Here is a 25,295-nt window from a genome sequence, read left to right as displayed (position 1 = left end):
CCTATGACAGTGATGAAAGTTGATGAGTAGCGATTAACGCCTCCATTTACTAAGGAAGTTTGTGACCTGGGACTTGGAAGACGTGCCTGAAGGTCACTGGCAGGGGGCTTTTGTTTTGAGTTTGGGGGCAGGTGGCTTTTGTTTTGAGTTTGGGCTTGGATTTTTGTTTGCTTGTTGTTTTGTTTTTTAAATCTTCCTGCCTTTGTATATAAGCATAAATATGATCAATTGTCTATATTTAGATGATTGGAGGTTTTCAAACCTTGCTAACATCTAGCAGCGTAGGTTCGTGAGCATCGGTGCACACTAAATTTGTTCATTGTTCACCTGTCTTTTCACAGCAAAGTCCAAATAAAGTGTCTTAAGGACTGAATGACACAATTGAAATTTTATTAGTTTGTTTTATTTTATCTATTTTATCCTCAGAATTTTACTTAAGTAGACCAGGTTTCAATGTTATGAGAATGCCTTAGGACATAATTTTCATAGAATATTTAGAACATCTCTAAGTGCTATCGGTGATTTGATCAATTCCTGTTCTTTAAGTGGGTCCACGCGGGTGTGTCACGTTTACAAATGAAGAAATGTGATGTGTTCTGTCAGCAAAAAGGCTGCCTGGTTCCAAATGATCCGGACACATCTCTTATTTATGAAGTGGCAGCACTCTTGACTTGGCAGAGAGCTGTTAGATTACTTCCTAGCTCATGCTTTGTACTAAGGAGTATGAATGCAGTCCAATGATTAAGGTACTTACGTGAGAGAAATAGGGTTCAATTTCTTCCCTTGCCAGTGTCTATATCAAATTACTTGTCATTTTTGCTGACAGTATATTGCAAGTTTGCCACTTCGTTAGGTTTTATGGGAGGGTGAATACTTTTTTTAACTCCTTGTTGGAGCAAGGATAGCTGTATCTCAGGTGAATATTACACCTTGCAGGGCTGTAGGGTTTTTGTTACTCTCTCTGCTGTGAGAAGCACTGCATAAATCCTGGTAAGAACAGACAATTAAACTTTTAGTATAGCAAAACAAACAAACAAAACCAACCAACCATGTCCCTGATGACATTGCGTGATAATACTTTTTTTTAAATAGAGGTGGATCTAGGTTGGATGACATAGAGTGATTGTATTTGCAATGGCTGAATCCTACTATCAGAGGAGTGCAAAGGTGGCTTAAACCTGCCTTTAAAATCCTTTCTCTTCTTTGGATGCATCCAGCATTTTTCTGTTTCTGAGAGTTTGCTACCAAAACTCTTATACTGATGTAGTTACTGTTGTTTATTCAAGTTCACAGATGATACACAATTGTTGATTTTATTTTTTGCATGCTATGAGTGATGACCTGCTTTAGAAGAATATAGAGGACTACTTAGGTTTTTTTTTGTGTCCTAACAGTAGGAAACTGAATGCTTATGCCCTTCAGAAACATTATAAAGTGTTTTGTTATAGGACTGTGCTTTCTCTTCTGTGTCAGTGATGTAGCACAGATTGACCTAAACCTGACATTTCTAAATCTAAGCATCTCTCTGGAATATTTTCATATTAGCTAACAGGAGTACTAATGTCATAGCTAGCACAGGAGTGAAGGTATGATTTTTCAGTACATAAAATCCAACCATGCTTGTTTGGCTTTGCTCTAAAACAGATGTGTTTTATTTTTTTAATATAAATGTGTTGCAGAATATGAGAAAATCAGGTCTGGATAACTTATTTTTCCTCCGTAAAAATATTCGGATACTTTCTGGTGAAATAAAGGAAGATTAGAATGCACACCTTGACGCTTTGACACAACACCTTAGTCTTGTACATCAGCATCTGCTGCTGGCAGGTTGAGATGCAGAGTTCAGGGAGCTCCTTCTGCTGTAGGCTGAGAGGCCATTTAATGGCATTCCTCTGGAAAGTTGTATTTTGATATGAAATGTTTCATATTCCATGGATACAGGTTAGCTTTCAAAACACTCCAGAGATGATAAGTTATAAAAACTATTTACTTGTCCCTAATTCCTTGTCAGCACTTTGACTGTTTTTAGTGAGATGTCATATTCCTTTTCTTTGTTATTGTGTGAGAGATCCACGCGCATGGGAGGAAAACACGTTTCATAAATAGGAATGTGTGACTGCAAAACTCCTAAAACAGGCAGTGGGGAGTTGGAGTCATGTCTGTTAAAATATTTTTAACTTTGTGTTGAAACTTGATCACATGACCTGTTTATTGTGATCTGCCAGTGCTTCTGCACATTTATTGTTATCTTACAGTGCTTTAGGTTTGCCAGAACTTAAATGTGGGTTATCTTTTTGTAACTGTGTGCATGTTTTAGTTTACCAGGAAATTTCGCCTTGCTATGAGAACCAAAGATGGATCCGGAAGAGCAGGAGTTACTTGGTGATTACAGATACAGAAATTATTCTTCAGCGATTGAGAAAGCTTTGAGAAACTTTGAATCATCAAGTGAATGGGCGGATCTTATATCTTCCCTCGGCAAACTCAATAAGGTACAGTGTCACAGGAATATTTTTTCATTTGGTTTTTTTTTTAATCTTTGTATTGTTATTAACTTTTCTGTAACTTACAGTACTTAGCAAAATTGAAAATTCACTCAAGAAAAATATTAATTTGTAAAGGAAGGGTAATGGAAGCAGCTAAGTCAGTATCTTTTATATAAATGTGAGAAAATCTGGTAAAACCAACTGAGGTTTCCTCCAAATGGTATTTTTTTTCTTTAATAAAGCTAAGTTAATTTAGGTTTTGTATCAAAGAAACCCTCAGGATGCTGGTTACTTGCTCTAGAGCAGCCAAAGAAGTCTTTATATAGAACAGGAGGTTGCAAGTTTTGATATATATTCTGAATCAAAGTTTATATTTAAAGATCACATTTGCTTAACCATGCTTTTGCATTGTATTTGGGGAAATAATTTATTTGTTGCTGGTGGTGTCTTTTGTATGACCATAGCAAATACAGCAGAATACAGGAAGAAAGAAAAATACTTCTATGGGAAAACACCTAAGAAATGTGTCCTCTCCTCCTGCCCAAGAAACAAAATGTGTGTTTGTGTCCCATTTGGTCTCTCCTAACATAAAGCTCTTCCTGAGTGTACATGGGGCAAGAGTAGTTACAGTCGTTAAGGAAGTAGGAGTAGGAGGACACAACTCCTGCAGGAATTTCACCAGGAAACATCTGTTGTTCCCTGCTATATGCCTCATGCCTTTGCTGTCATTCCTAAACCTTAATTCTGCAGAGTTTTCAGAGGGGAGGAGAATCCATAGAATCACAGAATATCTCATGTTGGAAAGGACCCATAAGAATCATCAAGTCCAACTCCCTGCTCCTCGCAGGACTACCTAACACTAAACCACACGACTAAGAGCATCAGCCAGATGCTCCTTGAACTCTGCCAGGCTTGGTGCCATGGCCACTTGCCTTGGTAGCCTGTTGCAGTGACTGACCACCCTGTCAGTGAAGAACCTTTTCCTAATGTCCAACCTGAACTTCCCCTGATGCAGTTTCATTCCCTTTCCTTGTGTCTTATCACTGGTCACCAGAGAGAGGAGATCAGCACCTCCCCCTCCGCTGCCTCCCTTGAGGAAGGTGTACGCTGCAGTAAGGTCAACCCTCAGCCTCCTCTTCTCTGAGCTGCACAAACGGAGTGGCCTCAGACACTTGTTATGTCTTGGCCTCAAGACCTTTCACCGTCTTGGTCATCCTTCTCTGGACACACTCCAGTAGTTTGATGTCCTTGTACTTAGGTGCCCAAAACTGTACACAGTGCTTGAGGTGGGGCCGCACCACTGCAGTGTAGACTGGGACAGTCGACTCCCTCGACCAGCCAGCTATGGTGTGTTTGATGCTCCCCAGGACACAGTTGGCTCTTTTGACTGTCAGGGCACACTGTTGACTCGTATTCAACTTGCCATCAACCCAGACCCCCAGATCTCTTTCCATGGGGCTGCTCTCCAGCCTCTTATCCTCCAGTTTGTGTTTATAACCAGGATTATCCCCTCCCAGGTGGAGAATCTGTCACTTGCTCTTGTTAAATTTCTTACGGTTGGAGATTGCTCAGCTCTCTGGTCTATCCAGATCTCTGTAAGGCCTGGTTTAGTATTAACCGCATGCTTATTTAATGTATACTCAATTCCTGCATCCAGATCATTTATTAAAACATAAAAGAGCACTGGCCCTAGAATTGAGCCCTGGGAAACCCCACTGGTGACAGACTGCCAGCCTGATGTAACCCCATTTACTATAACTCTTTGAGCCCGACCCACCAGCCAATTGCTCAGCCAGCGTATTATGGACTTGTCAAGCTGTGTGCTGGACAGTTTATCCAGAAGGCTATTGTGAGAGACAGTATCAAAAGCTTTGCTAAAATAGTAAAAAACCATCTAGTGGCTTCTCTTGGTCAACTAGATGGGTGACCTTGTCATAAAAGGAAATTAAGTTGGTTAAGCAGGACTTTCCCCCTGTGAAGCCATGCTGGCTGTGACTAATGACTGCATTGTGTCTCAAGTGTTTTTCAGACTCCCAGAATAACCTTTTCCATAATTTTACCAGGTGCTGAAGTGAGACTGACAGGCTCCCTGTAATTACCAGGGTCTTCCTTCTTACTCTTCTTGAAAATTGGAACAACATTTGCCAAACTGAGGGTTTTTTAAGGACAGCCATGTTCTTTCCTCTTCAGAAGAGAGATGGATATTGCTCTGGCATCAGGAGTCGCACATTTCTACCTTCACTGTTTCATCCTGATTCCTGTTGAGTCAATAAGGAAAGCTAGAGGCTTTCAGAATGCTTCTCTCAAAAGGGAAAATAAGAAATAATCAGAGTGAGAGATTTTTTACCTGCGGCAAGAGCTAGGCTTTGATCTTTTATCTTGACCTAGATGAACACACTGAAACTCTTATTCAGGTACAGAATTGCCAAAGTATGTAGCAGCGTAGTAGAAACCAAGCGAAAAAGCTTTTGGCAGTTACATCAGTCCATCTGCTGTGGTATTTTATGGACTTAATCGTTTTAGGAGCTTAAGAATTGGTAGAACAAATCATCCCCAGTGTTCATCTGCTTCTGTCTGTTATCTTAAAATAAGGATGACATGTCAGGGGAATGTGCTGCCAAAAGCAGGATTGTGAAATAAGATGTCAATAGCTATTCTTTCTCTTAACTTCTATGGTTACTTAGTCTCTTACTTCCTAAAACATAATTAGTGTTGTTGAGTTCTGTTAGTGTTGGGGGAAGAGCTGGAGGTATTTCTAACATAAGAGCCCAATTTCTTCTACAGTCGGTTCTGAGGGTGAATGAATGAGCACGGAGATAATGGGTAGGAGGAAGGAGATCGACAGTATCTCAGTGATAAAAATGTTTTGAAACACTGCACATGGTTATTTTCAGGAACCTGGGTGTCACTAACTGGTGTGCGGTGATGCCTATTAAGCAAACATGAAAATGCTGAGAAAGGGAGAGACAAAAGAGGACGAGTAAGTTGAGGACTTTCAGAAGTTCTTTTCATGCTTCTTGAGTGGCATGGAAGATCTCGCTTAAGCATATGTTTCTAAAGGATCATTATATCGTTGACTTTAATTGTGGTTGTTCTTGCTTATATAGGTGTCATATTTCTGAGGCTTTTTCTCCTGTAGGCAGATGTCAACAATACTTTGCACTATTGAGTCCCACAAGTTAACACGCACAAACGCACATGCGTGCGCACACACACACGCTCTCTTATTTCTATAGAAGCTCAGTGGCATTACCCTTTCAATACAATGTCTGAAGCACAGGCTCTTGCTGCTTAAAGATGAGGGAAAAAGAATGAAGGGAACTGATCCAGATCCCTTTGGCCTTGGCAGAAGCCAAGGACCTCTTGCTGCTGTTACTCCTGGTGAAAGGTGACAACTCTAGTACCTCTTTCTGTTACTACTTAGCTACCAAGGTTAAACTGAAGGTTGCTTTTCACAGTTTGTCTGTGATTCTAACTGATGTTTTGCAGTGACTTGTAGAACCAGGGAAGCAACACAGAAACCAGTTGACTTTAATCTAAATGGTCAGCCAAACAGGTTGACCATCAGTTGGTAGATCTAGAAAGATTATTTTTTGTCACTTAAGGGAGATGAGCCTTATCTAGCTTCAGATGACTTCAGTGTGGAAAGCTTCACCTTGAATCACTTTTAGACAGGGAGAGGAATAAGGGGTTTTATTTTTTCTTGTTGTTTTGTGACTCATGCTACTTCAAGTAGGTCAGATGAATGCTGTCCTAAAATTGCGTGTGTTTCTCACTGGTTTTAAAGGAGCCTGAGGTGAATTACTGCAGTTTTGCCTATGTTTTTTTTAGCTGACCTAGGCTTCTAAGGTTAGGTAAGATGAATCTTCCCTGCAGTGCTCTGAACAGAATTGCAGGTACCAAGTGTGAGCATGAGTGGAGGATGGCGAGTTGGCAGAATTTGCTAACTTGTACTAGACACCCAAGTTTGTAAGGGCAAGATTTTTGGGGTCCAATTTGAATAGTGTGTGTCATCATGGTGAAGGAGAAACGGTGGAAAGTAATTTTTATAAATGCTTGTAGAAGAATATGAATGGACAGATGCAAAGAGGTGGATTAAACAGGCAGTAAATATGGATGATAATGTTTTAAAGAGGGTTTTCGTCTTTGCCTTGAAACTTACTCATATTCCACTTGTAGATATTTCTCTTTGCTTGGCTTCTATTCAAGCTCTAGTTATGACAGACCAGTCGTTTAGTAGTTGTGGCCTAGGCTGCTCCATGCTTCAAGAGGTAGGATTATTCTCCTCTCAGTACTGTTCATGGATACAGCTTTGAAATGTTTGGTTTTGTTTTTGTTTTTTTTGCATATGTTCACTGTTTGGAAAGTACTATTTTGTGTCTCGGGTTTTCAGGTGTTCAGTACAGTCTGCTGCATCCAGAATACAGTAATCCTTCCTAATTGTCTTAGTGCTAAAATGTTATTGTGCTACTGTAGATTCTGCAAGCTTGTTCCAATGGTGTGAAAGGGTATAACTCTGCAAATTCACTTCGACAGAAAAAAATGCTGGGGATGAGTGCTGTTGTCTTTTAAAATGTAGAAATAAGTGATGGCTCAGCATGTGTGGGCTTGTCAGTGAAGTGAGTGCTTTTAGCATCATTTTCATATCCAGAATGATTGTCACTGTCTATTCAGAGTATAAACAGATATACATATTATCAAAATTACATATAAAAGAATTAATGTGTGGGGAACTTCAGACAATTAAGAAGCTAAAAACATTATGAGGTTAGGAAAATCCAAGTGCATAGTTTGCTTTAGGGTTTTTTAATCCTGTTTATAGGCATTTATTTTCTAGAAACTTTAACTCTGGGTGCAGGTGAACAGTAGACAAATGGCACAGTTTGCAAAATTAAGAACTGAGCAGTAGTAAATAGTGGATTCCACAGACTGCTTTTGTAAGGAAACTATGAAAGGGGGTTTTCAAAACAGGTCCGTGAAATTTACTGATTCACAGAATAGTACAAAATCTCCCTGGGTTTTTGGCAAGCGAAGATTTAAACTCCCCTGTTGCTTCATTTGATCCATATATATTAAAAAAACAACAAATACCCAAACAGAAAAACCACAACCAATCTACAAAAAAACCCCAAAACAACTTGCATCTGTTCTACAAGAATAATGGACAAGATTTTGCCACGCGTATTGGGAGAAATACCTCTGCCAACAATTTTTCAGCGGTGTTTGGGTATCAGTGGTATGGAACTTGCACAGAGGCTTTGCTAGTGACTCTTGCCACTGAGCCTGGCTGGCAGGCCAGTGTCCTTTTTCTGAGCAAGATGGTCATTTCTAGTTACTGTTCACCATGACATCCAATATTATGACCTCTGAAAAATCAGTTGTTCTACAGGGACTTATTTTATGCTTACAGCGTGGTTGACTTGCTCAGTAATGATAGCAATGTTTGCTGTAAAAGGGCACTTTCAAACTGCCTTTTCTCCTTGGATGTAGCACAAGTGTGTAAATGCACAGAGTTTAAGTTCTTACAATGCTGAATTTAAGTCTTTAGTCTGCAGTTTCTCAGTAATTTTTTTAAAAATTTGACTTTCAGTAGAAAATAAGTATGTTACTTTTTGGTTTTTTTGCTTGCTTTTCTTGCTTAAAAACCTTGAAGATGAATATGTTCTCAACCAAACACTTGATCTGTTTGGAGGGGAAGGAGAAAGAGCACAAAAATCGTTGCAGCTGCCCAACTATTGTTTGTTTCAGTAGCAGCACTTAATGTTACAGCACGTCTACTCTTGAGGGCAGAGAAGAGAATGATTCTTCTGAAGTAGGGATTTAAGAAGCAGAACCATTAATTACACCAGTTGCTTCATATGAGAACGCTGACTGCCATGGCTTTATAACAACTGTTGGCTGAATTACAACCACAGGCACCACTTGCCTTCTGTTGAGGGCAACCCTTGTATCTTTGAGAGGAAGGGAAGCTTTGCCTGATAATTTCTTTATGACACTTCACCACACCCAATCCACAAATGCAATGTGCAGGACTAGGGCTATTTTGCACATCTCTTTTTTTCACCCTTTTTAAACATAACTCCAGCTCCTGCTTTACATTTTTTAACTTCATGCTGCTATTTTTGTGGAAGCTGGAGCTCTGTTTAGAATTTTTTTAACTACTTGGAAAATGAATCAGTGGAAAATGGAATTACTGGCTCTTCTCCCCCTCTCCTCCTAACCACTTTTTTCTAAAGCAACAGTTATAGTATCTCGTAGTTGAAGATAATCTTTTAAATTGATGCACATGCTGCCTTTCTCTGGAATTCTAGCTATGTAAATAAAAGTAGTTACTTGGTTTGCTTGGTTTTTTGATGTCTAGGCAAATTGATCTCATTGATCTGTAGTGGTGCTCTAAAGCAGCACAGAATGACTTCAACCAGTAACTGTGGAAATGCTAATATTCCTTTGTGTATGTGTGTCTGTGTTTTGTTTTAAGGCACATGTATACACTGCTGTAATGAATAGATAGTCTTCCCTTTCTACCCTTTATAGCCCACATTTAAAGAAACTCTGAGCATGCTTATGCATTAGAAAATGTTTTGTGTGTATAATGTATTCTCTGGTCAGTCATAAAGAACCTGTAGAAAGTTGAAAACTGGACACACGCACACAGTCACAAGTCATTACTTTGCATGTCTCATTTTTTCCTGACGTAGGGATTAAAGCCTTTATTTTAAAAGCCAGTGGTAGATCAAATACTCCTTGGTTTCCTGGGATTGTTGATTTCTTGCTGATCTGTGAAAACCAAACCCTGGGATGCTCTATTAAGCATGGAGTGCTTGCTGGCAGTTCTGGCTCCTGAAGCCACCCCTTGCTGACAGTTCCAGTGACATTTAACACTTTTGCCACCTTAACTGCTCATGTGGAAAGCAGGAGGAGACAAGGAGGAAAAGTAGACCATGGGTGGGCTTCAACCCATGTGTAAGTAAAGACAGTCAAATTAAGCTCACAAGAATCAAAAGAATGAGTGAATATCAGGTGTCGAAACCTGTGAGCAGAGCGGTCCATCTCTGGTCGTTAGTGTTGGATTCAGAAAGTGAAGCAGTGGTTTGGGATAGGATCTTCATCTGTATGCAGTGCCAATGATACGAGGCTTGCTACTGAAACATTTACCTGTAACAGCTGAAATTATAGTGACATTTCAGCAGTCCTAGATCTCACAGACAACTGATTCTTTTTTTCAGTTGTGAGAGCTCAGGATATTTAAAAACCAAGCTGCTTAGCTTTGCCTGTCAGCTCACAGAAACTAAGTAGCATTTGAAAATATATATTATTATGTCACTCTTATTTCAATGAACAGTTTTAGATCTGCTAATTAATGTCTTTCAACCCTTTTACAATTCTTTCAGCCCTGCAAGTCTGAGGAAGCTGTTAAGAGTCTGAACTTTTCAACAAAGTGGCAGCCACGCCACCTCTCTGCTGGAATGGCTCTTGCTGCAACCACAGCTTTCTAATATATGGCAGCGTGGTTTAAAATCCCTTGAGATCAGAGGTTGACACCTGTTAACCAGGAACGCCTGCTCTTGAGAAGAATTGTAGCTTGTGTCCAACTGTGTATTTCTTCAACCCAAATCAGAAAAAAAAGATTATGTACTTTTGAGAAGGGAGTTTCATCTCAGAATCATTCTGATGTGATGGGCAGAAATTCTCCTCAGCTTCTATATGAGGATCATAATAAATGTCTTAAAGTCTTCCTGTACAGAGATGTCTTTTGATTCTTTAGGTGAAGCAGTATAGTTGGCACTTGTATATGAATGTAGTCTTGCCCTAATTTAGTCTCAGCTGCTGGAATTTGGACATAGGAAGGTTCCAGAGTTATTCAGGAGAAATACTTAACACAGAGTTATCCCTGCATATCCACTGTTCAACTCCTAATATACCTGAAGTGTTGTTTCCTCTTCTGACTAAATGTTTGGATGTTTGGGGAAGGAGAGTTCTTATTTGCTGGTGGAGATTTACTTCACATCCTTAGGAAATGAAATAAGCTAAACAAGACATTTTTTATGAGATGGCACTGTTTTTGCAATGGATCAGATTCTCTGTGTAATAAACAGTGAATGTTTTAATTTTCTACCTAATTGATATTTAAATTTTAAGTGATAGAATTATAAGATGGTATGTGTTCAGTCTTTAGATTGAGAGGAAAAATATTTACCATTGGCATGTTTTTTTTGTAATTACCTTATTTTATATATACAGAGGGTGTGGGCAAATACATACCAACCAATATAAACAGAATGTTTCAAAGTCCAGCTTTCAAGCAGTCCTCAAAGTTGTTACAAGTGTTAAGGATTTCAATCTTTAATACTGAAATAATATTACTCATGTAATATATGAGTAGATTTCTCAAATATAAAAGATACAAAGGTAACTCCACAAATATAACCTGGTTTAGTTTCATATGTGAAATATTGCTGTATTCTTGGATTCTACTTTTTAGTACCTATTAAAATGCAGATCTCATGCTCATAGCAGGTAAATAAGGAAATGAATTGACTCTAAATGGCATCTGTACTGTATGTATTTCAGAGTGATGTGACATTTCTATGTACTATTGTTAAAAACTCTCAGTCTTTTTCTTCTTGAGTAAATTTTATTTCCTAGAAGCTCTTTACTAACAGCTGGTCCCTCAGTTTAGGCAGGGCAGCTAGTGGAAGAAATAAGGCAATAGCAGTCTCACAGATTCTAGCTTCTGATGTTCACCAACTGCAAAGTCTTAGTAAGTTGCACACACCTTTGCAAGATGATGGGGTTTATCTCTTCCTCTTACTACTGATGAGAGTATTCAGCGTTCAAGTGAATGCTGTGATCATTGCTGAAATGTTTTGGGGTTGTTCTTGGAAATAAGTAAGGAAGGGTTAGTTCACTGGTCTGCTGCTTTTTCAAAACCTTTTTTAAACCTCAAGTTGAAAACAATTACGTAGGATAAGACCATGACTTAACCTTTGGGAGAGTCAGGAATTTGTCTAATCCTGAAAACATCCCAAATATCAATCTGCAGTGAAACATCTGTTTGTGTGAGCAGATGGTGATCAAAGGCTAAAGTGCCATTTACTTGCAACTTCTTTTTTTAATTTTCTCTGAATTGAAGAGACACACTTATTTAACCTGCTTATTCAAGGACGAATAATCTTTCCAAAGAAAGGTGCTGCTCTTTGCTTTTTTTCCAGAGACCTGGCCTGTCTGCAATACTTAAGTTAACCATTTCCTGTCCTAAGGATCTTTTACTTATATGTCAAGACAGTAGGTATAGCTAATAAAGCTTACTGAGTGTCACCACACAGAATTACAAATAACATCTAAGATGTTACTGTCACCTTTAATCGTACCTGTTTTTTCGGAAGGTTTTTGTTTATATTTCAGCTATACGTGAAATGCAAATTTATGAGGAAAGGTATTTATTTAATTTTCATTTTATTCCCTGTCCTTAAAAGCTGAGATGCTCTTATTGTCACTTCTCTACTTCCCCTGGAGATAGGATGAGGATACCGTATCCCCGTCCTGTCCTTTGACTTACTTTTCCAGCCTCTAAGCAAAGTAAGACCAGACTTTTCTAGGTTGTTCATGACTGATTCCTTGTGAAAACTCAATTGCAGAACTGTGCTGTTTCAGTGTAACAAAATGCATTTATGAGAGAAAAGTCTTGAATGCATTGAGTTCTTCTCAGTATGCTAGTAGCAAACATCTGACATGCAGTCATCATATACATCACCTTTTACATTATAGCTATTTATTCAGCTCTCCTTTCTTCCACAGGCTCTTCAGAGTAACCTGAAGTATTCTCTGTTGCCAAGACGACTGATCATCAGTAAAAGATTATCTCAGTGTTTACATCCAGCACTACCCAGTGGAGTGCATTTAAAGGCACTAGAAACCTATGAAATAATCTTCAAAATTATTGGGACAAAATGGCTTGCCAAGGATTTATTCCTGTACAGGTGAACTTTTCTTTAAAAGCCTATGCATTTCACACAATATTTCAAGTAACTGATTTTTTTTCCTTATCTTTTTGTTTTGTTTTGTTTTGTTTTGTTTAAAAAAAAAGCTCTGGTTTGTTTCCTCTGCTGGCAAATGCGGCAATGTCAGTGAGGCCTGTCCTCCTTGGTTTGTATGAGAAATACTTTCTTCCTCTCCAAAAGTCCCTCCTGCCTGGTCTTCAAGCCTTTGTAATTGGACTGCTACCTGGATTGGAAGAAGGATCAGAAATTTATGACAGGTGAGAAGTAATATTCATTTTAAAGCAATATACAGTATTTTACTTTCATAGGGAATTACCAAGAAATTTCTATCAACTCTCTATATGGAAGTCCTGATAAAAGTCCTTCTAAGGGTAGAAGAATGGTGAGTCCCTGAAAGATGCAATGAATAGTGCTAAAGTAACAAAACCCTTTCCCTTTCTATTTTCATCTCAGGAGTAGAAGAGGAGAGAAGAGGAAAAGGAGGGTTAAAAATAGATGTGATGAGAGAAAAGTATAAAAACTTCTTTAAAGCTCCTCTGAACTTCTAAATAATTAACCTGACTCCCCAAACCACTGCTCTGTCGATAAATTTCACTTAAATATTGTAACATGAGAGAGCAGCTGAATTCTTTCCAGTCTTTCTATGCCAGATACTTACCCTCAGGTTCTGCAGACATGAGCAAGAGGCAACTCTTATAAAATCTATTGTGAAAAAAAGTATCTGTCTTGCTCTTGGGTGCCCCTTGGCAGTAATGACAGTGAGATTCAGTGCGATAAAGTCAGGGTCAGGAAGCGTTCTGGAAAGAGTAGCTCAGCACCCATTTGTGTAGTGGTTTTACTTCAGTTACCAGAACTGTTTTGTAAGATCTTAGAAGAACTCAACCACTGTAGATTTCATCTAAATGTTTCTTTGCTTAAAGAGGCACTAAACGTTGCATTGGTAACGTACTTCCTTCCGCATTACCAGTCTGGATGTGTTGGCTGTTCTCTCTGCCCTTTTTGAATCTTAAATAGCTGTGTGTACACTTAAAAAAAAAAAAAAAAAAAAAAGCAAAAAAAAGCAAGATATACTAGGCTGCATAGATTACAGCTGATAAGCAAAATACTTCTGTGTCTAATCCCTCTTTTTAAAAATGAGTATTAAATTGAAGGCTCGTATTAATTGCTGGAGCAGCTAAAAGTAGATTGCATGGGTTCCCAAATTGGTCAGCAGCATTCAGTTGCCAATTCCAGAACATCAGATCCATGGACAAATATATACCTCTTATATATCTACTGTAGAAACATTAATTTTTAGTATGTGCTTTTTGTCTGGCAGGCTTATAATCAATGGCGTATAGTCTTTCCTACAGCACTAGTTGCTAGAGGCTTGGAGGAGAAAGGGGTTCCCTTGGAACTAAATCTCGTGGCTATCTGAAGCCTTTGTAGGAAGACTGAACTTGTTTTGAAACTGGCTAAATTTGAAGTAGTGAGTTAATGGGAACTGCATATTAACTTCCAAGATCTGACTTCTGGTTTTACAGTCTTTTTCTTTCTTTTTTCTTGGTGGCCTTGTTTTTCCTCTTTGCCTTGAGCAAACAGGATCATAGGCAGGAACTAACCGTATATTTCACTGTGAAAATTTTATGCTAAAATTAATTTAATGCTATTTTGTGAAATATAAAAATTATATAAGAAAGTCTTCCTTTAGTTTACTCATCATAATGATTCTTGCGCAAGAAAGATAGAATAAGATATCTTGTCAGAAGATGTGTTAGGTTAATTTTGAATTCAGCTTCCTGATTGAATCTCCTCTGAACATTTTCAGAATCTTCAATATTGAGGACTAACACTAGTACATCCCCTTCTGTTCCTGAAAGTAGCAGAAATACTAGCTGGGGTCGTGCTTCAGCCTAGACACTATTTCCTTCTTAAACATGCACTTATGCATGAGTTTGCTCACATACACAGACACAAAGTGGAAAAGAGAAAAATGGCTTAAGGGCTACTTTATAAAGAAATGGAAAAGAACATCAGATTGGGGGGTAGGGTGTCCCTCTTCTATGCTGGACTTGTTCCTCTTTTCTCTACATTCTTCACATGAAGTTTTAATTTCCACATTATAGTAAAATGACTGCATTGCAAAAGCAGAGAATGTGCCTTCAGTCATAGGACCTCCAATGTGATAGCCTTTGAACTAATTTCAGCATACCAGTCCTGTGTGCAGTAACTGACTATGTAATTTTACCTCATGTTTTTCTTTGTTCAGTGACTTACAAATTGAGCCCATTGATTTGTAAGTATAAATAAGTAGGATATCTTCCAGTTCCCAAACTGATAAAATTGGCTTTCTGAGTCTAGCATCAGCTTAAATTCTTTCCAGTTCAGCATTGCACGCCTGTCACTGTAAATATTTTCTAATCAGAGCTACTGCAGTAATTTGGTCAGCTTAATGTTTGCAGATAATTACTGGAGAAGTTTCCAAAGTATGCACAGAAACTTAGTTTCAGTGAATGTGCACAGTGACAAAAGACTGAGTGGTTTTTGATTGTTTTTGTACAGTCAGATGCTGGCCATCCTCAAGGGAAAAGGGCAATACTGATAATACAAAGATAAGGAAATGAAATAAATTATGTCAACTACAATACTAATTCTGTGTATAATTGGCTTTTTATGTTATAAAACTGAGCTAACAAAAGTCTGTTTTCTGATGTCAAATATATTCCGTACAGAACAGATGCTCTGCTTGTGAGGCTCTCCTTACTGATGGGCCAAGAAGTGTTCTACGGAGCGCTCTGGGGCAGTGTCCTGGTCAGCCCATCCATCAGGCTGCCTGCTTCTCTTTTTGTTGTCAGCCACATCAACAGAGAGCTGTCTGGAAAACAGCAGAAGTACACGCTTGGCACTGATCATAAGCTCACAGTAAGTTCATTGCACTCCTCATAGAACAGTCTGAGCTACTGTAGTGCCAGCATAGTAGCAGGTTGTACCTTTTCTGTATTAAATTATAATTATATGCTCTTTAAAGTGTTATGAGGGGGGGAGAGAGAGAGAGAGAGAGAGAGAGAGGCTGAAAGGTTATCACTTTGGAATTGCTTAATATAGTTACTTCATGGGAGCATCGTACCTGAAATATAGCATAGAATCTCCCATACAGATTTTGGTATTCTGTATTCAAGTATTCTGAAGCTTCTGCAATTTTTGGTAAGTGGTACTGCATACAGCCTTAAAAGACTGACTCTGTTTCAACTCACAAGATAAAGCTGACATTTTTTCGCTACCTGTTCTGAATTTCCATTTAAGATTGAAGTCCATCTCTTCTATAATACAGCATTTATCATGTTTAATGTAGATTTCTCAAAGTGTTTGCAGTTCTGGAAGATAATTCTGAAATTTAGTATCTTTTTTTTTTCAGTAAAATGGAAATCTTCAGCAGGTAGTAATTTGTGTTAACTTGAGTGATGGAATAACTGTAATGCTAATTAGAGTACTTTAGTATCTGAATTTTATGAGGCTTCACATTCTCTTTGATAGCTAATGGTGTCACACTGTGACATTCTGTATTGTTACAAAACCACGTATTTCATAAGAATTAACGATTCTTTTAGCAGTATCCACAAAAAAAAATTTTAACTCATTTTGGGGGCAGGAGTTAAATGGCTAAGTAATGGCCCTCTTATTTTAAGAAAATATTTTTCACGTGTAACCAAGTTTGCTTTCTTTCCTTATTAACAGTGATTGTAATTTAAATGCTGTCATGAAGTAAAACATCATTGTGCTTTCTGTTCCTTTGACAGATAAAGTCTTTGTGTGTATCAGTATTGGATTCAAATGTCCTTGTGCAAAGAAACACTCTAGAAGTGATTCTCTTCTTCTTCCCGTTTTATACAGCTTTGGTAAGAGGACTATTTTGGTATTGTCGCATGCGCACTTTGTGCAGGAAAGTGTCTTCTGTGAAACAAATCCAGCTCCTACCTCTGTTATTGCCAAATGTCTGAATTTTGTACCTTCAAAGTCAATGAACAGATTTTGCAGTTTCTTGTTCCCCCATCAGTTTTTATAGTAGAGGGGAGTCTCTTGCTTCTTAGACTTCTTGTAGCTTCAAATGAAGACATGCTTTCACAGTGAATGTTGTGATATTTGGAATGTGTTTGAAATATTCAGGCCTGAACAACTCCATATGGAAAAATATTGACCTCCTTTTTCAAGTAGGATTTCTGCATTTGGAGTTGTCTGCACTAAACTAAGATACTGTTAAAGACTAGGGAAGAAAATATTACTTGAAACAAGAGCTGTTCCCCTTTGTTTCCTAACATACCTAGTAGTATAGTCAGTATTTTGAAAGCAGCAAGTAATGTTAAGTCTTAAGGCATAACATAATGAAGCCTTTACTATTTTTAGCTTAACTGTAGCTCTGTACCTTAAATATGAAAAGGGTCGTGACTGTGTCAGATTCCCCTTCTTGGGATTTTTAATATACAAAATATTTTGTTGTTGATGGTTTGTTGCCTTTTTTTTCCCAAAACATTAATATTACCAGTTTGAAAAAAACCTTATTACCAATTTGAGTTGTCTCAGTGTTCATAAACAGCTAAAGTGTTTTTGTTTTTCAACCCAGGATTGCAACGAAAGCACCATTCTATTGCGCAGGACTGATTTAGTCTATATTCTGTCATCTGCTACACAGACATTGTTGAGGAGAGACATGTCACTCAATAGAAGATTATACGCTTGGTTGCTAGGTACTGTACAATATACAGTGACATTCAGTATTCTGCATACCTTAGAGAGAAAAAAAAAAGTGCTTAAAAATGCAATACACTTTTCCAGCAGTTAGTGAATGATGATAAAACAAAGTGGTGTTTCGTTGCCATTTATTAAGTACCTGTTTAATAAAATCAAGCATTCATTTGGCAAACAGGTCTTCTCTTCAGAGGTGAATTCATTTCACTGTCCTGAATCACAGAGTATCTGATGAATTATTTCTGGTCCCATCCACAGTTCATTCTAAAGTGGTTCAACGGACAGAAAGGAGTGAAGGCTATTTTAACCTCTGGAAGTAGCAGTCTGTTAATTCCCATCTGTGCTTAATTGTCAAGGAGGGGCTGTAAGACAGCTATAGCTTCTCCCCATCTGCCTCCTTTTAACATTATAAGAGGAGGTTAAATTTGATAGGGCAAGAACTGTAGCCACAGAGTTGCATGAAGGCTGCTCTTGCTGGTTCCATGTTTGGATCTGGCCTTGCTTTTGATTTATGTTCAATACAGCACATCTGGATGCCTTGAACTGTGATGTGTGGGCTGTCTTTGGGCAGTATGTGAATTAGTTTCAAGCAAAGTGTTGAAACTACAGAGGTTAAAAATGTGTAATTTCAGTATTTGTATAAGTGATGTGTGTATAGTGTTCTGTACTGTAGTGTTTCTCAGTGCTCCTGATGTCGCTTTTTATCTTGTAGGCTCTGATATTAAAGGTGGTACTTTCGCTCCAGACTCAACAACTTCTGAAGACCATGCTATTTATTTCTTTGGAAAATATTCTAAAGATCTTTTGGTTGAGGTGCGTGTTCATTGTATGCAGATGTATTTATGATCCTTTCAAATGTTATCGCAAACTGTGTCTAGAATTGTTTGCTGCACAACTTGGTTTGTCCTTCACTTTCTGTCCTTAAAGACAACATCCTTTTGGTGGTTATATTTTCATGTATCTGAATGCCTGCTATGCTGTATTTATCCCAGTATTGTATATGCTTACAATACAAATGGAATCTAATGAAACCAAAGGGTAGCATCGTTGAATTATTTAAAAATGCTTTTCTATTCAGATCAACTCTTGAGTACAGATGATGATAAGATGTCATTGATTTTTCTACCCTCTGTGGAAAATTGAAGTTCAATTGTAGCCAGTACTAAACAAAATAAAATTTAGAAACACTTCAGGTCTTAATAAAATGGCAGTCTCTCTTCTACATATAACATTTTGATGTTTTCTTTTTACTAGAGCTTGACTGAAATTTTACATCAGAAGTTCCCAGAGTCTGATACAGAGGAACAGCATCAAGCTTATTTGAAACCCTTCCGCATCCTAATCAGTCTCCTTGACAAACCTGAAATAGGTAATGTTGCTTGTTACTTCTGTTGTGACTGCCAACGACTGTTACAACTTGGTCCTCATTGCCTTTGACAATAGGACTCAAGGCACAACTCTTCCTAGTTTTGAGTATGTGTGTATTAGTGTGCAGGGGGCCGTGTTCCTTGCCTTGTGCCTGGTTCAGAATGTTTCTCTGAAGCAAGCACCCTCTCCAGGTTATCTCTGCCTCTTCTGCCAAGCACTCCACTGTCTATCGTGGATGTATCCTAGTGAGGATAATGCTTTTCCGTGCCCGGAATGGCAATCTGAGGGGCCAGTTGAAAAGTGCCACTTCTGCCCTAGTCTCAATAATCTGCTCAATTCATTCCCTAGAGTTTATTCTCTAAAATACTGTCAGGCCTTTTGTTCTGTCTTATAAAGCAGCTTCTGCTGGGAAAACCATCTGTACCACTCTTGCCTGGGTATTTCCAGTGCTTGGCTGTGCTTGCAGGCCTTCCTATACACTTGCATCAGACTTTCATGACGGTGTTTCTTTTCCAGAGACGGTAGTCCCACAGACAGCATAGCCTATGGTGGAACTGCTGCCTAAGTGGGCAGTGCCACTTACCTGCAGGTGCTCCAGCTGGAAATAACCTGTTACGAGTGTGAGGAGGTAGGGGTGCCTCTGTCAGTGGCACTGCCAGCTTATGTCAGCCTGATGCTGCTGTGGGAGCTGTAGTTTGAGCCTTCATGACTGAGCTGTGAAGAATTTCCTCCCCTTCCCTGTCACATGTCTGTCCTGTTGCATACATGAAATTGCCAGCACCAGAAGGGTGAGGCTCTGCCAGCCCTTATTTTAAAGGGCAAGTTCTTCTTTCTGCATCAAAAAATTAAGCCAAAGTGTCTTGACAGGTTTTTAGGATTTAATAGTACTCTGTAACTATGTACAAATAAATCTTTGAAATTATATTTTGTGAATCTGAGAGGCATGTGCAGACTATGGACCAATTAACTGGTATTTGTTAGAAGCTAATAGAGTCTTAACAACTGACTGTATCCCAAAGTGCTGTTCTAGGTTTTATCTTGGGTTGGGGAAGTAATGCTACCATTGACTAAGCCTGTAGACTTAGAATAAGAATGTACTGAGACTGAACACTCGAGTGACACTTGGTTTTGTAGGCCCCTGTGTCTGGTAAGCTTATCCTCTTTTATGGATCAGGAAAGTCCTTTTAAACACATTTCTTGTTAAAGAACTATTAAACCACTGCCAGGAAAGATGAAGATTCTGTATTGCTTATCTAACAAATGAGTGCTACCTTAGTAGAAGCAGTTGTTGGTGTGTTTATAAGATGGTGGTGCTAATATTCCTTCCATTGGTTCTACCTCTATTTTTAACTGATTTTTAAAAATCTATCATGACTAAAGCCTCTTATATACTGCATTTTTATTTCCTGACAAAAAATGCTCGAGATAGTTGACTAAGGTTTTTCCTTTGTAAATTTCTTGATCAATTTAGAAAGTAGAGGACAGATATTACCCTATTGTATGTTTTATTTGGCTGGCAATCATTGTTAATCTGAACTACAAATAAGGGTTATTTAGCTGAACTGCATCATAAAGTTTAATCTTTCTGTTCCAGTCAGCACAGACAATACAACTTCTTGAGCCTTAAGCCAATATGACTTTCACTTCCTTTTGAAATGGTTCAGCAATGCAACTTTTTTTTAAAGGTAGCAAACTAAAACATAACAGGAATCTTTGACCTTCTCTGCTAATCTTAGTCACTTCAACTTTTTATTTTTCCTTTTTAGAAGCGCTCATTGGAATGCTTTATACGCTACTTTTTAAATGATTCCATGTTTAGGGTATTGTACTTATTATTTGTTCACCTCCTCTATAGACAATTTCAGATAAAACAAAAAAGTGCTGACCCTTGAAAACTGGATGCAGTTGTCAGCACATACCTAACTTACACGGTCTTCTTAAAACTGTTTATAAATACACAATTTTTTATATATTTGGGCATCTGACTTCCTCAATTTGCTGATTTTTTTCCATCTTCTCTCCCTCAAAATTTAATCAAGCCTACTATGTTTTATATTTATTGGGAAATCAGCTTGTTTTTCTTATCGATACAGGCATGGTGGATATTTTTGGCATGGGAAGTGTAGATTTACCGTTATGATTATGGTCACTTGTGAATGACTGTAGTGTAAGTGCCTTACTGAAGTGACTTAAGTGTAATGCGGAACCAGTGCTATGACTTTCCAGATATCACTTTAAAAAGTTGCTAAAATGAACAAAAGGTGCAATAGGTGGTACTTAAATAGAATTAAAAAAAAATAAAAATAATAATTTTTTAAAAACACGTTCAAATATTTAACTACAGATTTAATTTTATTTCAACTGGAAAATCTGACATTTTAAGAAGCCACGTAAGCATGTTTCTCGTACTTGGGTGATCATGTTTGGTTTTTTTCAGCTTAGTTTTTAGTTTAGATACCCCTAAGTTAAGTCTATACAAGTTTGTAACTGAGCCACCTAGCAATCACTTTGGTGCAACTACTGGATTCTTTTCCTTCAATTGCAGGGCCACAGGTTGTTGGGGATCTGTTCCTTGAAGTTATCAGAGCCTTTTATTCCTACTGCAAAGATGCACTTGATTCTGATCTCAAGCTTAGCTACAACCAAAGCAGCAACACACTTGCAAGGTATAACTACAAGTTTTCAACTATGGGCTGAGACTGTATTGTTTACATTAAGCTAACTGACTAAAAATCTAACCAGTTTAAGGAATGTTAGATTTTTAGCAAAGTGACCTTCTGTGTAGAAGATTAGATTTTTCTATGATTCCCCTTTTTCCCCACACAGGCTTGATTTCTCTTTGATTAGCAGAGAAGAAAATGAAGTACACTGCATATGATTGGTGTTGATTAAATACAATTATATTGGCCAAGAATCAGTCTGGTGAAAAAGATTTTTAGAGTCAAAAAGCATTATTAGCATCAGCTAATACTGTGATGTGCATGCTCTTAGAACCTTCACTGACATCTGTTTCCTTTCTTTCTTTTCCCTTTTTTTTTCCCTTTTACACAGTGCAATCAAAGAGAACAAAAATGCTTCGGAAATTGTCAAAACAGTCAATTTGTTGATCACATCCTTAAGCACGGATTTCCTTTGGGATTACATGACCAAATGTTTCGAAGATTGTTTCAGGTGTTTATGTCGTCAAACAATAGCGCTCCTCTTAAAAATGTCGCTTAAGAGCTGTCTGTGTAAGATGATAAAGTTTACTGAAGCATTTAAATTCTGGAAGGGACATAATACATGTTAGAATCAGACAGATATGTGAGTTGCATCCTAAAATAATTCCAGAATGCAAACAGGTAAACAATTAGGTGGAAAGTACCAACCTGAGAACAAAAGTAATCACTTTCAAAATTACAGCTGAAGGAGGAAACGGTTTGGGAGGGGAGGTAGAGAGGTCTTCCTTGGAAGAGCAAGTGTTTTTTGAAGAAAAATAAGAATATCTATCTTTTTGTCTCTTTTGAAATACAAGAGAGAAGATTATACTTTAAGAAGTAAGACTCTATATAGAAATTAAATCTGAAAATCATAAGCACTTTAGCATCCCACATGCGAGCTACAGATTAGGTGGTTTTGACAGAATATTTTCCACTTAAATTTTCCACTTAAATTTTCCACTTAAATTTGAGAAGAAACTTCTTCTCAGTGAGGGTGACAGAGCACTGGAACAGGCTGCCCAGAGAGGTTGTGGAGTCTCCTTCTCTGGAGACATTCAAAACCCGCCTGGACGCCTTCCTGTGCAACCTCATCTAGGTGTTCCTGCTCTGGCAGGGGGATGGACTGGATGATATTTTGAGGTCCCTTCCAATCCCTAACGTTCTGTGATTCTGTGATTCTGTGTGATTTTATCCTGCTTTATTAAAAGTTCCATTTCACTTTGCTTCAGAAAGTCTAGCTGTTCAGTATTTTGTGCTGGTTTCGATGATGCTTTTTTTATTGTAACAAGAATTTTGGCAGGAAAAAAGCTTACAAAATAATGTTTCTCTCAACCTAGAAACAAATCCACACAGATGAGATATCCTCTTGAACATATTAGCACTCCTCCTACAATTTCAGAGCTCTGCACACTATTGGTATTCCTTCTTGACGTGATTCCTTTGGTAAGGCAACCTGAAGTTAACTGCTTCAAATCTTAAGAAACTTAAAATCAAATAATTCATATTGTGATTACCTAAAATGAAAATAGGCAGATTGACATACGTGTGCATGTGCATGCTATGTCCTGCAAAGTATAACTTCATGTGCTGACTTATATATGACTACCCATGCTATTACCTAGCAAAATAAAAATTATTTGCATTTTAAAATGACGATTCTATAAAAGAAATGAAAAAGTGTACCTTTTGCTTCTTGGGTACATAATTTCCTGGGACTTTTCAGTCGCTTATTAGTTGGCTGAGTATTGTAAGATATTTTTAGGGTATGATTCAGTGTTCCATCATGTAGAATAATGAAAGAACAGAAGCCAGTTTGTACAGCTTAACCATTCATTAATGACTTTATCAATCATTAACGAATGTTGCTAGATAGCTGAATGATAGTATGTAATTATCATTTTAAACAATGCTTATTTGTTTATAGGAACTCTACTCTGAAGTACAGACTCAGTATCTTCCACAGATGCTCAGTTATATGGTGCAGTGTCTCCTGGAAAATATGGAAGTATTAGGTTTACCAGAGCTCACTCATGCCTTAAAGACCTGTTTTAAGGTGCTTAGCAAAGTGCAAATGCCCCCTTCCTATTTGGACGTTGAGACAGGAAGTGGAAATGGGGTAGGTGTTTTTCAACTACTCATAAATGTTTAAAATTGTTAGTGGCATAACTTACTTTAAAATGCTAATTCTCCTAACAAACCTAGGTAATAACTGCAGCAATAAAGATTAAAGATAAAACTTAGCTTTTTTGGCCCTTTCCAGAGCTATCTGATGCCTTTTTATTCTTACTGGGTATTCAGGTCTGACTTGTTTGAATTATTTATGACAGTGAGGGAGCATAGTCTTGCTATAATCCTACCTCTTGAGAAGAATGTGATCTTAATGGTTTTCAAAACGCCCTCAGCATCATGCAGTTGCTAAAGGGTCAAGTTGCCAAATCAAGCCCAGCTTTACAGCTGGTTAGGTCTGCAAGGCTTTCGATTAACATTTTAGTTTAACACAATGTAGTATTATTTGTGTGCAAGAGACCATGATAGGGATAGCATAAAGCAGTCACACAGCCACAGCCTGCCAAAGTTTTGCAGTAGAACAAATACATGCATTTGACTAGAAATTATCCAACATAAGTAATCCTGTTCTAGTCGTGAACTGATTTTAAGGAAGTGTTTCATTTGCTAAGTATCTAGCTATGGATCTGTTGGTGTTTGATGAGTCTGAGTGTGAAGACTATGCAAACATTTGTTAGGATTTCAGTGCAACTGAACTGAACTTCTTACGAATCTGTATGTGGAAATTGCAAATACTAGGGTTCTTTTTTTTTCTGTTATTGCTGTTCCCCAGTGCCTGCCACAGCTCTACATAGTTTTAAATAATCTACATGGGGCCACATTAACCACAATAACATTTCTGTTTTAGAGCCCAGTGAAAAAGGAAAATGTGGACATAGCCTTGGAGACTAAGTCTGTGCTGCAGGAAGAGGATGAGACTCCATTCCCTCCCCTGAAGTCAGAAGACAGCGGCATTGGTCTAAGCACTTCTTCCCCAGAGCTCTCTGAGCATTTAGGGGTGCCAACTGTGACCCTTGAGAGAGATGATGTCTGGAAGAAAGGGGGGAGCATTCAGAAGACTTTGTATTGCATCCAAGAACTGGTTGCCAGATTTTCCAGTAAATACATTTTTGGGGTGCAATTTCAAGAAACAAGTAATGAAAGCATCTCAGCAATGAATCTGAGTGGAAAAGAGAAAAAAGAGAATGGCTACAGATTACCTGAAAGTGCTAGCAAGAAGAAGAGCCCATGGGATGCAAAACAGATCACTGTACCTCAGTTTAAACAAATGCTTTCAGACTTGTTCTCAGTTCGAGGATCACCATTCAAGAACAGGAGTTCTAATCCTCTTCCTTCTGACCATAACTCTGGTAACAAAAAGGAAAAGGAGGAAGAAGAGTGGGACTTAGAACAAGTAATGCTTGTCTTGGGACCCCTTAGGAGTGATTGCAAGGAAGCTTTCGCTGCGGCTTGTCACCTTTTGTTGGATTGTACCACATTCCCAGTCTATCTTTCGGAGGAGGAGATGGAACAGTTGTGTATTTCTCTGTTTCAGGTTCCTGGTAAGAGAAGATTCCTTTACTGGGCAACTTGAGCATCTGAGGATGCAAACGGCAATGTGATCTGGGCTATTTGCAAGATGTGTGACCAGGGCCAGTAGTAATGCCTTTTGACAGGGCTGAAGGCAAGCTGCATGGGAATTAAAGACTTGCCTGCATCACCAGGTCTTCTGTGTCTTGCAGCTGAGGGACAATTTTTGCCAAGCTTTTAAAATTCACATTCTTCTGAAAACTTTCGCTAGAAAACTTTAGCTGAAGGTGTTAAAAAGCCTTCTGGCCTGTAAAACCTTGTGACGTAGTTCTGGATTTTCAGGAAATCTGTCCCCTATGGTCTGTGTGGCTGTCCCCCATCCTTTCTTCCCCCCAAGGAAGGGTATAGGTGGAAAACTGGAGCTCTAAACTATAATAGGAGCA

General features: G+C 38.3%; 1 protein-coding gene across 1 annotated transcript in view; it reads left to right on the top strand.

Annotated features, from left to right (window-relative positions):
* Nucleotides 1–2,354: 2,354 nt before the first annotated feature.
* DOPEY2 (dopey family member 2) overlaps nt 2,355–25,295 on the top strand; it is a 45,711-nt gene continuing 22,770 nt past the window's right edge. Inside the window, exons 1-13 of the mRNA XM_010183323.1 lie at nt 2,355–2,492; nt 12,285–12,466; nt 12,574–12,744; nt 15,199–15,388; nt 16,264–16,362; nt 17,085–17,208; nt 17,922–18,022; nt 18,464–18,578; nt 21,123–21,243; nt 21,629–21,748; nt 22,614–22,719; nt 23,201–23,392; nt 24,191–24,884. Coding sequence (XP_010181625.1) covers nt 2,355–2,492; nt 12,285–12,466; nt 12,574–12,744; nt 15,199–15,388; nt 16,264–16,362; nt 17,085–17,208; nt 17,922–18,022; nt 18,464–18,578; nt 21,123–21,243; nt 21,629–21,748; nt 22,614–22,719; nt 23,201–23,392; nt 24,191–24,884 — 2,353 coding nt within the window. The remainder of the gene's footprint in view (nt 2,493–12,284; nt 12,467–12,573; nt 12,745–15,198; nt 15,389–16,263; nt 16,363–17,084; nt 17,209–17,921; nt 18,023–18,463; nt 18,579–21,122; nt 21,244–21,628; nt 21,749–22,613; nt 22,720–23,200; nt 23,393–24,190; nt 24,885–25,295) is intronic.

This window comes from Mesitornis unicolor, unplaced genomic scaffold (assembly GCF_000695765.1).
Source record: "Mesitornis unicolor isolate BGI_N332 unplaced genomic scaffold, ASM69576v1 scaffold23444, whole genome shotgun sequence".
Classification (NCBI taxonomy): Eukaryota; Metazoa; Chordata; class Aves; order Mesitornithiformes; family Mesitornithidae; genus Mesitornis; species Mesitornis unicolor.
This window is presented reverse-complemented; position numbering and strand designations above follow the sequence as displayed.